The sequence below is a fragment of the Oryctolagus cuniculus genome, chromosome 1, assembly GCF_964237555.1.
Source record: "Oryctolagus cuniculus chromosome 1, mOryCun1.1, whole genome shotgun sequence".
In the NCBI taxonomy this organism is placed as follows: Eukaryota; Metazoa; Chordata; class Mammalia; order Lagomorpha; family Leporidae; genus Oryctolagus; species Oryctolagus cuniculus.
Genome location: NC_091432.1, coordinates 35,089,538 through 35,105,201, shown reverse-complemented (window position 1 = coordinate 35,105,201; position 15,664 = coordinate 35,089,538). Strand labels below are relative to the sequence as shown.

The 15,664-nt window shown below is 39.1% G+C and overlaps 1 protein-coding gene across 22 annotated transcripts in view; it reads right to left on the bottom strand.

Annotated features, from left to right (window-relative positions):
- The window catches only part of DCDC1 (doublecortin domain containing 1), a 557,706-nt gene that overhangs the window by 71,586 nt on the left and 470,456 nt on the right, over positions 1-15,664 (bottom strand). For all 22 annotated transcript variants that reach the window (XM_070071610.1, XM_070071601.1, XM_070071604.1 and 19 more), the window contains 3 exons: positions 9,518-9,699; positions 6,624-6,716; positions 1,502-1,601 (listed from right to left, as the gene is read on the bottom strand). In XM_070071610.1, the coding sequence (XP_069927711.1) occupies positions 1,502-1,601; positions 6,624-6,716; positions 9,518-9,699 (375 nt within the window). The remainder of the gene's footprint in view (positions 1-1,501; positions 1,602-6,623; positions 6,717-9,517; positions 9,700-15,664) is intronic.

Below are 15,664 nucleotides of genomic sequence, written 5' to 3'. Positions count from 1 at the left end.
CCTCTCTACACATATATCTTCTTTGCCCAGGTAGCCTCATCTGTGCTTAGCTCTAAGTTAACTTTACTCTTTTTTGAATAAACAACGAGAAAACTTGATAGTGACAACATAAGTGTTCAAAATAAAATCCAGCACACTCTGGGAATCACAGACTCTCCATCCCACATGATGTCCTTGCTGCTGATCATTAGAACTTGGGTTTACATTGAGAGCCTCAGTAGGGTTCTGATAACCTGGTACAAGCTTATTCACTGTGCAGTCTCAGGTATCAGTCAAGGCAGATTATTATTGTTGTTTTGCAGGCTGATACTGCAAATTCCATAGCCGGGAGAAATGAGTGTATTGCTACAGTCTTTTCATTGCACACCAGTCTCTAGTGTGCAATGTGTGTACCAAATAGTGTGTACCAAAAAAAATCTCTTGGGCCTAGCATTCTGGCACAGAGGGTTAAGCCACCACTGCAACACTGACATGCCATGTGGGTGCTGGTTCAAGTCTCAGCTGCCCCACTTCCAATCCAGCTCCTTGTTAATGCATCCAGGAAAGCAGTGGAAGACAGTCTGAGTGCTTGAGCTCCTGCTACCAACAAAGGAGACCCAGATGATGTTCCAGGCTGCTGGCTTCAGCTTACCAGCCATTGGCAGCCATTCAGGGAGTGAATCAGTGGATGAAACATTGTTCTTTCTGTCTCTCTTTGTCTCTGTAACTCTGCTTTTCAAATTAGTTTCAAATTTAGTTAATCTTTAAAGAAATAATTTCTTTCCTGACAAAGTGAATTTATCATTTTCTAAAAAATCACTGAGCAATTATATTTTTATAGGTGCCATTTAATACTTTTTCTTAAATTTTGTTTAAGGAATACAACTTCATGCATTTAATAAATATAAATTTGGGAACATGGTGATTCTTCCCCGCCCCCTCCCACCCAACCTCCCACCTTTTTTCCTCCTCCCTCTTCCTTTCCCATTCTCATTTTTTATAGAGATCTATTTTCAATTAATTTTATATTGATATTATTAACCCTACACTTAGAAGAGAGTTCACTGAATAGTATGAAGAAAAAAGGAAAAGAGAATAGAAAAAAATAAGAAAAACAAGGCTTCAAAAAGAGTAGAGGATCTACCTCAGTCAGAGGCAGAGACAGAAATCGCAAGTGGTGACTAATTCAACCTTCTCCAGTTTCTTACTTCATACACACATGAGAGCATGAGAGCACCCATTTCCTAGGGCCATGGTGAACGCTAAGGGGTTAATTCACATATATTTCTGAGAACCTTGCCTGACACATAGGAGGTTCTCACTGTTACAACACAACATTAGTTATTAGTATTGCGTTCTGATGGTTGCCCAGTTAGGACAGTTCTAAGAGAAAATAAGAATAAAAAAGGAAAGCAGCTAAAGTCTTATATTTAAGGATGTTTTTCTATGGATGGTATTCATATATTCACATATATTCAGTATTCACATATTAAGATTTCCAGTCTCAGATCCATGTCTTTACCAATTCATCTCTTTGCAGGTCTCTCAGGGCAAAGATTTCCTTCCCCTTTTCATTAAACAGTCTCCGAGCTGCGGAAGGTAAATTTAAAATTTCAGTGCACCTGTAATAAGAAACACAAAAAGTGACCTCGCAAACAGAGATCTTCCAGCAGTGAAAAGAGAAAAAGAGAGAAATTAAGGGCCTGGATCATCAGCGACAACTCTGCAGACAGTGAGACAGTGAAGAGCTGGACTCTGCAGCCAACAGACATGTTTGAGCCTCATTCCCTCTCTCCGAGTTACGGTACTTAAGCAAATTTTTGAACCTTTCTAAGCCCAAATTTCTAACCTTCTAGGGTTGTTGTAAGGACTAGAGGATGACTTTGAAAAGTGCTTAGCATGTGCCATCTATGGCAACAAATAGGTACATATGATTATTGACTTCTCATTGCTCAACATGCCCCTACACTTACCTATTTCTGTTCCTTTGCTTGTGCTCTTCCTTCTGCCTACAATTTCCTCATTTTTCTCTGTTCAAGACTTCCGAAGTCATGTATATCACCAAGCACTTCCTCATCCCCCTCCATCAGAAGTAATCTCTGGGGTCAGCATTGTGGCAGCAGGTTTTACCTGCTACCTGCAATTCTGGCAACCTGTATGGGCTCTGGTTCATGTCCTGGCTGCTCCACTTCCAATCCAGCTCCCTTCTAGTAATCTAGGAAACGCAGTGGAAGACAGAAGATGGCTCAAATGCCTGAGCCCCTGCTATCCACGTGGGAGATCTAGAAGTTCCTGAATCCTGGCTTCAGCCTAGCCCAGCACTGGCCATTGTGGCCATCTGGGGAGTGAACCAATGAGTGGAAGATTCTCGCTTGCTCTCTCTCGCTCGCTCTCTCTCTCACGATGACTCTTTCAAATAAATAAATAAATAAATATATTTTTTAAAAAGTAATTTCCATATCTTTAACTCCTTTTGAAATACTAATTTTTAGCCAGGCTAATAAACATTAAATATTAATTTTTGTCCCCAGCCCAAAAGAACACTGGGCAAGCCCTGCAAATAGGGAGATGAATGGCGCAGTTTATTCCCTGAGGCACTCCCAATCTAGTTAAAGGTAGGAACAGCTCAGCAACTGAAGTGTAATACGAGGTCTTGGGTGGTGTCAGGGGCACCTGGCCAGTGTCTGTGAGAACACACCAGGAAACAATTAACTCCCCCAGGAGAGCCTTATCTAAGGAAGTGAAATTTCAATTGGACTTCACATGATAGATAGGAGTTTATAAAGAAGGACTGGGCCACAGCTAAATGTTTGAATAGGCAAAGGGGCCAAATAAGTTTAAAAAAGAAGACAGGAATCAATATGAAAGCACTTAAAATTTCAGACTAATGATCCTAGCTTCTATCCCATTAATAGCAGGAAGCCATTGAAGGTATCTGAGCAGATTGTGATGTTATCAGGTCTGCTTTTCAAAAGTTAATTGTCAGGTGGAAAATCCACTGGAGGTGGCAGAGGCTGGACCCCAAACAGCCAGTTTAGGAGGCAGAAAACAGGTAGGCTTGTGAGCCAGGAGATGTATAACAAAAGGGGAGTGAGCAGGCATTTCCAAAAGATGTTGCTATGATACTGCTTTTGGAAGAAGGAAAGTGAAAGATAATGGCTATTTTATGTTATAATGTAGTATTTACGGTAAATGAATAAGAGATGGCTTTATGCTCATCAGTAAGACTCAGCTGTATGAAGAATATTTCTAAATTTTATTTCCTTTGATGAGATAATGCAGTTCAGAAGACAATGAGACCCTTCAATTCTCTGAAGATGCCTTAGAAGGAAATAAACCCGTGAAAACCAAGTCCTTACTGCTCACGACTCTGGAGCCTGATAGACCAGTGAGAACCGGGCCAGGTTCCTTATCCATAGGAGTTGGTTGGGTAAGGTGGGAGGGAAGTTGAAGAGATTTGAGGGGCCGACATTGTGGCATAGCAGGTTAAGCTGCCCTGTGCGATGTTGGCACCTCATATGGGTGCTGTTTTGAGTCCAATCTGTTCCACTCCGGATCCAGCTCTTTGCTAATATGCCTGGGAAAGCAGAAGATGGCCCAAGTGCTTGGGACTCTGCTACCCATGTAGGAGACCCAGGAGAAGTTCCTGGCTTTGGTTTTGGCCCTGCCCTGGCAATTGCTGCCATTTGGGGAGTGAACCAGCAGGTGGAAGGCCTCTTGGCCTGCCTCTCTCTCTCTGTCTCTGTCTCTGTCTCTGTCTCTCTCTCTGTATTTCTGTATTTATCTCTTTCTCTATCTAGAACTATTTCAAATAAACAAATCTGAGAGAGAGAGAGAGAGAGAGAGAGACCCAACCCAATTCTATCTACATTCTCTCAAATTGACATCTTTGTAGGTACACGCATTTGGAGTATGACCTAAGAAGTTACCATCATCATAGCTGTCACCACTCGTATTTTCCTGGGAAGATGTTTAGACCATGGGAGTATCCTGTTTTAGGGCAATAAGGATGAGAGAATATAAGGGAAGCGTGCTTGGTGAATCTTTCTTCCTCCCATTTTTGAAAACCTTGTTTTAATGCTATATTTGGGCAATGGAGGTGGATTAGAAAGGATTAGGAAAAGCAGTTTCTGCTGTGTATAATTCTTCCAACTAGTTAACATGTTAGTCAACATAGACAACTAGTCCTTAAGTACTTAATACGGAATGTGTGTTCTGCCATCAGATATTCTGGGTTCAAGTTCTAGCCCTCTTATATACTGACTCTGTAGCCCTAAAGGAGTTAATAAACTTCTCTGAGCCTTCTTTGCCTCATCAGTAAAAGATGAAAATAGTAGTATGTGTCTCAGGGATATATTTACAGAAAAATGGGTGAATACTTGTAAAGGAATGGGCACATAAAAAGTCAACAATGCATTACTGAAATGGACCACACAGTGCAAGTGTTTCACATCTATTCTGTCATTTAATTTCCACACCATTTCTGAGCAGCCCTTTTGACTGAGGAGGAAAATGAGCATGGAGGTTAAGTTCCTTGCCCACAGTCATGGGATAGTAAACAGGAGGGCTGACATTCATACCTAAATCTATCTAGGCCTTTGTATGGCCGCCCAAGAGGACATCAGCATAAAGTAATAATATACTAAATCTAGAAAGTGAAGAAACTGGGGCTGGCGTTGTAGCATAGTGGGTAAAGCCGCCCATAGGGGTGCTGGTTTGAGTCCCGGATGCTCCACTTCCCGTCCAGCTCTGTGCTATGGCCTGGGAAAGTAGTAGAAGATGACCCCTACACCCATGTAGGAGATCCAGAAGAATCTCCTGGCTCCTGGCTTTAGATTGGCCCAGCTCCAGCCATTTGTGGCCATCTGGGGGAGTGAACCAGCAGATACAAGATCTCTCTCTCTCTCTCTGCCTCTGCCTCTGCCTCTCTGTAACTCTGCATTTCAAATAAATAAATAAATGTTAAAAAAAAAAAGTGAAGAAACTGAGGGCAAGATGCCAAGTGAGCAGTCCACAATTTCTTCACTTCATGGAAGGACAGGCCCTGGAAATCAGGTCCTCTGGCTCTCATCCCAGGAGTTAGGAAGGGTAATCCTGTGGACCAATGGGTTTCTAAAGAGTCTAGGAAACTTGCATGTTTCTCAGATTTTGTTTCTCAGGACTGGAGCAACGGAGGAACATCAGGTTGAGCTGGTACCCTGAGGAATGTATTTCAATAAAATACAATAAAACCCAGGTGTCCCATAGGAAAGGGAAACGGAAGGAGCTGCATCTCCCAAATCCACAGATAACCAAAGCTTTGCAAGGTGGAGATCTCCTTGAATTATCACCCACACCCCCTGTCCTGGGAGCCCTACTATATTCTTCTGGGTATTGCAAAGTAGCAACAAAACTTCCAGGAAGCTATGACTACATGCTTCCTTCCATTCTTCATTTATTGTTTTATATTTCTATCTCACATTCATTCCTCTCCATGTGGCCTTCCTTGACAGTTGCCCTGCTCAAGGTTCTCGCTCTTTCCCAGTTAATATAAAATGATCCCTCACTCATTTCTGTACAGCTAAACATACCACGTATGGTTTTGTAATTGTTACACTATGCAAGCTATCATTCCAAAAAGTTCAGAGTTTCTCGAGAGCAAAGAATGTCTTGCCCTTCAAAGAAACATATCTCCTACAGAACATACAACACAGGTTGATGCATGTAACATAAACACAGTAGATGTTTGTTGAAAAGATAAAATTCATTTTTGCCGTGCTCTCCACTCTTCTCCCAATGCTACTGCTTAATGGATCAGAAAACGAGGCTTGGAGAAGGGCAGGGCTTTGCTGAGGACTTCCAGATATTTTTGGGCAAACCTGGCATTAAAATCAATTCCCTTGCCTCCTAATCCAGTGATCTTTCCAGTACTCTATGATGCCTGCAGCTTTATAGAGCAGAAAGTGTAGAGAGAGTTCTACATCTATTATTATAAAATGATGCTTATTATACCACTGTATCTTCCTCTGGCTTTGTAGATGGAAAAACCACCAAAAACAAATGAATCTCAGCTCTGTCTAGAATGAGTTATTAAATAAGGAAAGATAGCATAATTTCCCTTAATTTTAAGACTGACCCCTCATATTTGAAAAGACATATTTGCAAAAAAGTTGACACCAGTTATCTCACCTTTGTGCAATTATCAAATATTGTTTTGGTACTAAAATATTGGTTAAAATAAAAGTTGTAACACATTTCACAAATATGATATAGACAAGTAATATTTTAAGAACTGGGTTCTAATAGATAAAATAGAAAATTTTAATAACCCTGCCCTCAGTTCAAGCAAACATAAACCAAATAATGATGCTATAACATTTTGAAATATATTTATTTATATTTCCTGAGATGATAGTTTAGAAAGCTAGAGGAATTTGCCATACCTTGAAATTTTGGGGAAAAATGTAATTGTTAGTGTTGGTATCCTAGACCATATAGTTTATATATTTTAGAGATTAAAAACCTCAAACTCATTGTTATTAACAACTGTTTTCTTATGTAGATACATATATTTTTGTGCTAGCTATTATGCATAATTACTCACATTTGAAAGTAGGATATTTCATTTATGATTTAGGATTTCATTTAGGATATTAAGTATTTACCTTTCCAAAATTTGCTGAAATTCAATCTGGTTTGTTTTTGTTTCAGAATATTCAGTGACATAGGTTTCCTTTTTCTTTTTAGTGATAGAATTTCTGAAACAAATGATGCAAGATATGATTGATATGTCAATATACATTGGCAATTATCTCTTAATATGTTTTTTTCAATATATGAAAAAATTATAAGTTCTAAATTACCATGACTTGCCCTAAAAGTAATGTTTTTTTTTTTAAAAAAAAGAGTCTCAAAAACTACCACAATTAAGCACTTTCAATAATGCCATACACACTGAGATGGAAATGTATCAACTTCTAAGATATTTCAGAAATTACTTTCATATTATCTATAGGATTTTATTTACCTGTGGTTCTATTATTTGTCCAGACCCAAAGAGTTTTATTTATTATTTTTTAAGATTTATCTATCTATTTATAAGTGAGAATTACAGAGAAAGAGGCAGAGAGAGAGAGAAAGAGAGAGAGAGAGAGGTCTTTCATCCGCTGGTTCACTTCCCAAATGGCTGCAACAGCCAGGGCGTGCCAGGCCAAACAAAGCCAGGAGGCAAAAGCCTCCTCCAGGTCTCCCACACGGATCAGGGGCCAAAGCACTTGGGCCACACTGTGGCTGCCTTTCCAAGGACACATTAGCAGGGAGCTGGAGTGGAAGTGGAGCAGCCGAGACTCAAACCAGCATCTACATGGGATGCTGGTGCTGCAGATGGCAGCTTTATCCACTATGCCAATGTGCCGGTCCCCAAACCCAAAGATTTTTATAATGAAAGATAAATAATGCTCATTTTTAAAAGATAGATTATTAGAATATACATCTGTTGAAATATTTAAGTTGAAAAATTATTTTTAGAATATATTCTATTAAATGAAAGAAATAATGAGCAAATATAATTATGGCTGTAGTCATTTTACATGGTAGTGAAACATAATTAATCATTCATTCATTCAATAAGTAATGTTTTAGGGCTCATTCTGGGCTATTACTCATGTGGCTAACAAAGTGACTGTTAAATATTCTAATGCTTGACGAACCAGGACACATTATTCTATGACCATACATGGCAGACAACACATATATGAATAAGACATTGTCCCTGTTCGCTATCTCAAGGAGGAAGACATAGACATAATCATGAAGCACAATGGCGGTTACTATCCTGGGGGAAAGCCCAAGGCAGTGGAATACATATCAGTTATAACTTTGGAGGAGGGAGTGTGAAGCTCAAGGTCAACATCTGGAAATGAGGTCATTCCCAAAAGACTTTATTATGTAAGTAAATGGTAGGTGTTGGAAAGAGGAGGACAGAATGGGCAGCTTGAGAATGAGATTGAAGAGAGTGTTGATAAGAAATAAAGCTAGAAGAATATGCAAGGGTAGGTCATAAAGGGCCTTGAAAGTCAAATTAAGGAGGTTGAGTAAGTTCAGGGATCATAACTTACCACTACATAATACATATGTAGAGGTTATCTAAAATATAGCTTACTTAGAGCCTCCTATTGGGCCTTTCTCTTACAATGCACAGAATATCACAATCAGCAAAGAAAGATTAAACTGTATTTAGTAGAGTTTTAGTGTCAAGTATATGCCACTGTGTTTTAACCATTTTAGAATAAAGATTAACAAAGTGACTCTCTATTATCTGAATAATTGATGAACCAAAATACTGTATCCCACAAACATAGCATATAAATAAAATAGCAGTTTCACATTTTTTGCTAGAACAGTCATCCAAATTTGCCAATGTCTCAAGACATGTTTGAATAACTTGACTGAATTAAACATTTAAAACATTTAATTAATAATTTGATAACCACAGATAATTCTGAGCCACAATTAAAGATATAAAAAAAGAAAAAATAAAGATAGACAGTGATAGAAATTATGCTAACTTTAGATGCTTAAAGAAGAAAAAAAAAACAATGCACTACTTTAAGGGCATTACTCTCACATTTTACATATAGTAGAATGAGCTAATTATGAAATGTATGCGTCAAAGATTTCAATTTCAGGCTTGACTTTACTTTGAAGATTAATTTTTTACTTTATCATCTTTAAAGGCAGTTCAGTGGACAGCCAATCTGAATGTTACTCATTGTTCAGTGATGTATGAAGTATATTTAATCAGTGTGAAGAAAGTAATATTAAACTATTATCAGCAGCCTCAACTATCCCAAACATCTCGAAAGAAAGGTCAAGGGGTAATATCACTGGTAATTATATGAGAAACAACGTGTTTAACTCATTCTTTACATCAGATATTTCCAATGATCTATGATTTCTTTTGTCATAATAATGAAATATATAGCAGGTGATTTTTTCCAACAGTGAGGAAATATTGGCTATTTAGAAAGATTTTATTCCAATCATAAAGTAAGCTAAAGTTCAGAATGATGCTTTTGTAGGATGATAAATTCTGAAAATGTGATCCCAGGAAAGACTATAATTTTATAAAGTTACACTTTTGAGAACTATATAAATTCATTTAAAATTCCAAAGATTTAAACATAAGTGTGTCTAATAACTTAAAGAATTATAAAATTCCACTTAAATAATTTGAGTTAAGCCTGTTCAAGATACACTGATAAAATTCAAACAAAAGTGCTAATTCAAACTACAAATTTATCATAGAATTTTGTTTAATCAGAGATACTAATTTCTAACCCATCTTCTCCTGTGCTTAGCCCAAATCAGCAGAGTTCAAGTTAAGTTCTTGACAGAGAACCTAAATGAATTTTATATCAAATTTCATCTTGAAATATCAATATGCTTTTTCAAGATAAATATAGAATTTCTCCCAGAAAAAAATTCATAGTGAAGATGATAAAAAACCTATAGAAACTAGAAAGTACATTTAATGTGAGTACAAACAAGTTGTCCTTACTCTGTTCTCCATCCAGATGAGATGTCTGGACCAATTATAACCATGTATCTGTCTTTATTCTTGTCTCCATTCTGTAGCACTCTCAGTCTCACAGGTACACATTGCTCTGGGCTCTTACAGATGGGTTTCTTCATGGGAGGACTATTTGGAACAAGCAGTCCTTCTATTGGCCAATCAAACTCCTTCAGAGGTAAATGACAATAATGCAATAAGAAGTAAGAGTCATTTTTAGAGTTAAAAAAAAAAGTTAAATGTCCTAATGAGGCCTTTAATCTTCCATTCTTTCAATAAAAATTTGTTGGGCACCTAAAATGCTCCAGACAATTCTAATTAACATTTATTTTAATGAACAGGGAATATAATGATTTTTTTTAATATATGTGAGAACCCATGGTGTGTTACAACATAGATTATTTATTACTTTTCAGAGAAATAGTATTTCTGGACAAATTAAATTAACTTCAGAATTTATTTATTTATTTTTTTTTTTTTTTGACAGGCAGAGTGGACAGTGAGAGAGAGAGAGACAGAGAGAAAGGTCTTCCTTTTGCCGTTGGTTCACCCTCCAATGGCCGCCGCTGCAGCCGGCGCACCGCGCTGATCCTGGCAGGAGCCAGGAGCCAGGTGCTTTTCCTGGTCTCCCATGGGGTGCAGGGCCCAAGCACCTGGGCCATCCTCCACTGCACTCCCTGGCCATAGCAGAGAGCTGGCCTGGAAGAGGGGCAACCGGGACAGAATCCGGCGCCCCAACCGGGACTAGAACCCAGTGTGCCGGCGCCGCAAGGTGGAGGATTAGCCTATTGAGCCACGGCATTCAGAATTTATTTTTGCTCATGTATAAAGTATCTTCAATCAACATGAAGAAAAAGAATATGTGAAAAGTGGTTTTACAATAGCCTGAAATAATATCTTAAACTAGATCTATTTGACACAGAAGACTAAAAATGGGGACTATTCTCCTAAAATAAAATAAGATGATAAAAAAAAACTTAAGGCCATTTCAGCTGTAGAATTCAGCTACTTTCTATCTATGTATTCATTTCTTTATTTACTAGTTCATGCATTTTCCATATTTTTATTCATTTTTTATTATATTCCAAGCACAGTAGTAGGCAAGAAAAATAAAACTTTGAACCAAACAGCATTACTTCCCTCAAGGAATTTATAGCAGATTCTCAGAAACTTACCAAAAACAAAATAGAAATTAGAATAGTGTGAGTCCAATAGTGACAGGGTATGGGGCATGATTGGACCATAGAAGAGGAGAATCTAACTCAATGTTTCCATGTAAGTGACCCCTGGATCCTTAGTAGGAGTTAGTGCAGTAAAGGGAGGATAAAAAGAATATATCATGGGATAGCTTTGTGGCCTAGCCGGTAAAGCCACTACCTGGGTACTGGTTCTTATCTGGGCTGTTGCATTTCCAAATCAGCTCCCTGTTAATGGCCTGGGAAAAGTCACAGAAGATGGTCTACGTGCTTCGGCCCCTGCATGCAAGTGGGAGACCCAGAAGAAGCTCATGGCTCCTGGCTTCAGCCTGGCCCAACCTCAGCCATTGTGGTCATCTGGGGAGTGAACCAGCACATGGGAGATCCCCTCTCCCTCTCCCCCTCCTCCTCCCCTCCCTCTCCCTCTCCCTCTCCCTCTCCCTCTCCCTCTCCCTCTCCCTCTCCCTCTCCCTCTCCCTCTCCTTCTCCCTCTCTTTGACTCTTTCAAATAAATGACTAAATATTTTTTTAAAAAGAATATATTAGACTTGAGGATTAAGAGAAAATAATGCTTGCACAAAAAAAGCATCCAAGGATGTCTTTCAAGGGCATTGGTGTGTCTCAGTGTGGGCAACTGTTTGGACAATAGCTATCACAGAGATCCTTACAGAAGAACAAATGGGAAGAGGGGTGATCAGACTTGGTGTTAGGCAAAGCCTAAGTTATCTCTATTTGCTAAAATAATTATCATAGTAGCATCCCTCATGAATCTACAAATATCATCCTGTAAAATATTATAGTTCCATATAGTATAGATCTGTTTCTATTTGTTCTATTCTGCTCAGTTTGTCAATCTGTCTACATAAATTGTGTGTACGGTAACTTAAACAGACCAAAATCCAAGTCAGAGATTAAGTCAGTAATAATGACTCTCCCAACAAAGAAAAGCCCAAATCTAGAAGAAAAGGATAGATTCCAGGACACATACAATCTACCAAAATTGATTCACGAAGACATAGAAAACCTAAATAGACCAACAGAAATTGAATCAGTAATAAATACCCTCCCAACAAAGAAACTCAAAACAGACAGCTTCGCTGGTGATTCTACAAGACATCTAAAGAAGAACTAATTCCAATTCTTCTCAAGCTATTCAAAACATTGAAAGGGAGGAAATCCTCCAGAACTCTTTTTAAGAACTAGCATAAACTTAATTCCTAATCTAGAAAAAGATATGACAGAGAAAGAAAACAATAGACCAATATCCCTGATGAACATAGATGCAAAAGTCCTCAAAAAAATACTAGCTAATCCAATCCTGGCTTTGGATTGGCCCAGCTCCGGCCATTGCAGCCATTTGGGGAGTGAACCAGTGGATGGAAGACCTCTCTCTCTGTCCTTCTCTCTGTCTGTAACTCTGCCTCTAAAATAAACAAGTAAATCTTAATTTAAAAAAAAATCCTACAATGCTCTGAGTGATCTGCCCCTCTCTTTGCTCTCTGGCCTTATCTCCTGCTACTCTGCACCATGCTCATGCTGCTTCTGCAGTATTTTACCTCACTGGTCCTCAAACACATTATTTCAAATTCTCTGCATTTCCTCACATGCTCTTTCCCTAGAAGTCTGCTTGTTCTTCAGGTATTTGGTCATGTATCACCTCAATGTAGCTGTCCTCCTTCCTCCCCCAACACTTCCTTCTCCCTATCCTTGCTTCTACTTTATACTTACCTATCATTGTGTAACATTCTTCTGAGCATCCTGTGAAATGGCTAAGAGCTTGGGCTCAGGAACCAGACAGCCTGTATCTGAATCTATGACCCACCACTCTAGTCGTGTAATCTTCAGCAAAGCTTTGACCAAAGAGAAATGGAAGCTGATGAATACATTCTCCTCTTCCTCCTCCAAGAAAGACTCTCCCAAGAGCACTGTTTAAGTGGCTTATGGAGGATGGCTTGGTGGCACATTCTCATATTGGCTCACCTGTCCTGTACCCCTGCTTCCTGACACGCTCTTCTGAATGAAGTAGAAGCAAATAAGCCACTTGCTTCAGGTTCTGATTTCTGAGGAACCCAGAAATTGATAAACCCAGGCAATGACACCACATGAATTAAAAGTGACAGAAGTTTCTTAAAGAGGATATGGATACCTTCTACCCAAAGAAGGGTAGAAGGACAGGCCAAAACTTTGACCATCAATATTTGAGAAGGTGGACCTAGAGTTCTGGGAGTATCTAAATGGCATGAGAAAGACAAAGATACATGTGGATGGGGGGTGGGGGGGTGCTGCCATAGTAATCCAACAAATCAAGACACATGACCTTGGTTTCTAGGAGAAAAAAAAAACTAGTGTAAGTACAGTTACATTAACTTACATTCCTTTGTAATTCTGCATTTATATTGAAAGAAAGGTGCTTGACATAAGTTGTAAACACAATCCGAAGGTTGTAAAGATTAAATATTCTGAAAGGCTATCTAATTATGATGTGCTAATCTGTGAGATGAGTGAGTAAATAACAACTTCAATTTAATTAGGGAAACAACAGAACAAGTAAATGTTTAAAAACATGATGAGTACTTTAGATTTAATGTTTTTTTCTTTATTTTAAATATAGTATTAGGACTAGTAAACAAGATAGTAATGGGGCAAATAATGAGGGCAATAGTAATGGGGCAAATAATGAGGGCAACTTGTCACACAAGAAAAAATTTGAATTAAAGAAGTTTTAAGGCTATGGAAGCCCCTTGGATTACTGATGCCATAAACAGGAGTGTCAATTTGTAAAGTCAACAACAGGAGTCACTGTGCACTTACTCCTCATGTAGGATCTCTGTCCTTAATGTGCTGTACACTGAGGCTTAATGCTATAACGAGTACTCAAACAGTATATTTCACTTTGTGTTTCTATGGGGGTGCAAACTGTTGAAATCTTTACTTAATGTACACTAAACTGATCTTCTGTTAAAAAAAAAAAAAAAAGAAAAGAAAAGATACTATCAATTCCCAACTTGACTCTCACTGGGATTAAACATGACAATAGGTCTGATCTGATTTCATCATCATTTAAAAAAAAATCATCTATTATTTTTCACTTTATGTTTCTGTGTGGGAACAAACTGTTGAAATCCTTACTTAAGGTATACTAAGCTGATCTTCTGTATACTAAGATAATCGAAAATGAATCTTGATGTGAATGGAAGGGGAGAGGGAGTGGGAAAGGGGAGGGTGGTGGGTGGGAGGGACGGTATGGGGGGGAAAGCCATTGTAACCCATGAGACGTACTTTGGAAATTTATATTCATTAAATAAAAGATAAAAAAAAAATAAAAAATAAAAAAAAAAAGAAGTTTTATTTTACTCATAACTTTCATTGAGTGCCTATATAGAAATTAAATTGCAGGGGCTGGCTCTGTGGTATAGCAGGTAAAGCTGCCACCTGCAGTGCCAGCATCCCTTGAGGGTGCTGGTTCAAGTCACAGCTGCTCCACTTCTGATCCAGCTCTCTGTTGTAACCTGGGAAGACAGTGGAAGATGGTCCAAGTCCTTGGGCCCCTGCACCCACATGGGAGATCCAGAAGAGGCTCCTGGCTCCTGGCTTCCAGTCAGATCACCCCAGCTCTCGCCATTGAAGCCATTTGGGGAGTGAACCAGTGGATGAAAGACCTCTCTCTCTCTCTCTCTGCGCCTCTCTCTCTGTGTAACTCTGACTTTCAAATAAATAAATATATCTTTTAAAAAAATTATTCATGGGGCTAGCACTGTGGCGTAACAGGTAAAGCCACTGTCTGTAGTGCTGGCATCCCATATGGGTGCCAGTTCGAGTCCTGGATGCTCCACTTCTAATCCAGCTCTCTGCTATGGTCTGAGAAAGCAGTAGAAGATGATCTAAATCCTTGGGACCCCCCACCTGCGTGAGAGAACCAGAAGAAGCTCCTGGCTTTGGATCGGCACAACTCCAGCCACTGCGGCCATCTGTGGAGTGAATCAGCAGATGGAAGACTCACTCTCTCACTCTCTCTCTCGCCTCTGCCTTGCTGTAACTCTGACTTTCAAATAAATAAAATAAATCTTTAAAAAAAATTATGCACACTGGCGTTGGCATTGTGGCAGAGCAGGTAAAGCTGCTGCCTGTGATGCCAGTATCCCATATGGGAACCTGTTCGTGTCCCAGTTGCTCCACTTCCAATCCAGCTTCCTGCTAATTTGCCTGAGAAAGCAGAGGAAGATGGCCCAAGTGTTTGAACCACCATATGCATGTGAGAGACCAGGTTAAAGTTCCTGGCTGCTGGCTTTGGCCTGGCCCAGCTCTGGCTGTTGCAGCCATCTGGGGAGTGAATCAGTAGATGGAAGATCTCTGTCTGTGTCTCTCTTTCCCTCTCTCTGTCTCTCTCTACCTCTGGCTTTTAAATAAATAAATAAATCTTTAAAAAATAATTATTCATACTGAAGTCTTGGTTAAAGTAATACTTTCTCCCTTTCTTTTTGAACTATGGAAAAAGAAATAACAAGATTCTCTTTCATGCTTAGTCATATGCTATCTGTCAATTCATAGATTTAGGATGTGGAATCAAGAGTTTCTTCAGTATACCAAGCAAGTGGTATTGCTGATGATCATATATGAAATATGCTTCCCTAGGGCCTATGTATGTTTGGATCTTTTCACTTCCCCCTCTCTCACGGCAAGCAGTAGTGATTGCGGACATTGTCTTCAGCGTCACCGAAGTACTGCTGACTTCAAATGGCTTCCTCTACTCCTCAGTTAAAGGAAGGAAGCCCAGCTCATATTTATAATATGAGACATCATACAAATCGGGTCCAAAGAGATGGAGAATTATCTGGAGTTTGGGAACTCTCCAAATGTATGGGTTACCGCTGTCAGCTCTTCCATTCTGCTACTTCAATCCCCGAGCTGATGTTTAGGATGCTCTCATTTGTCCTGCAGG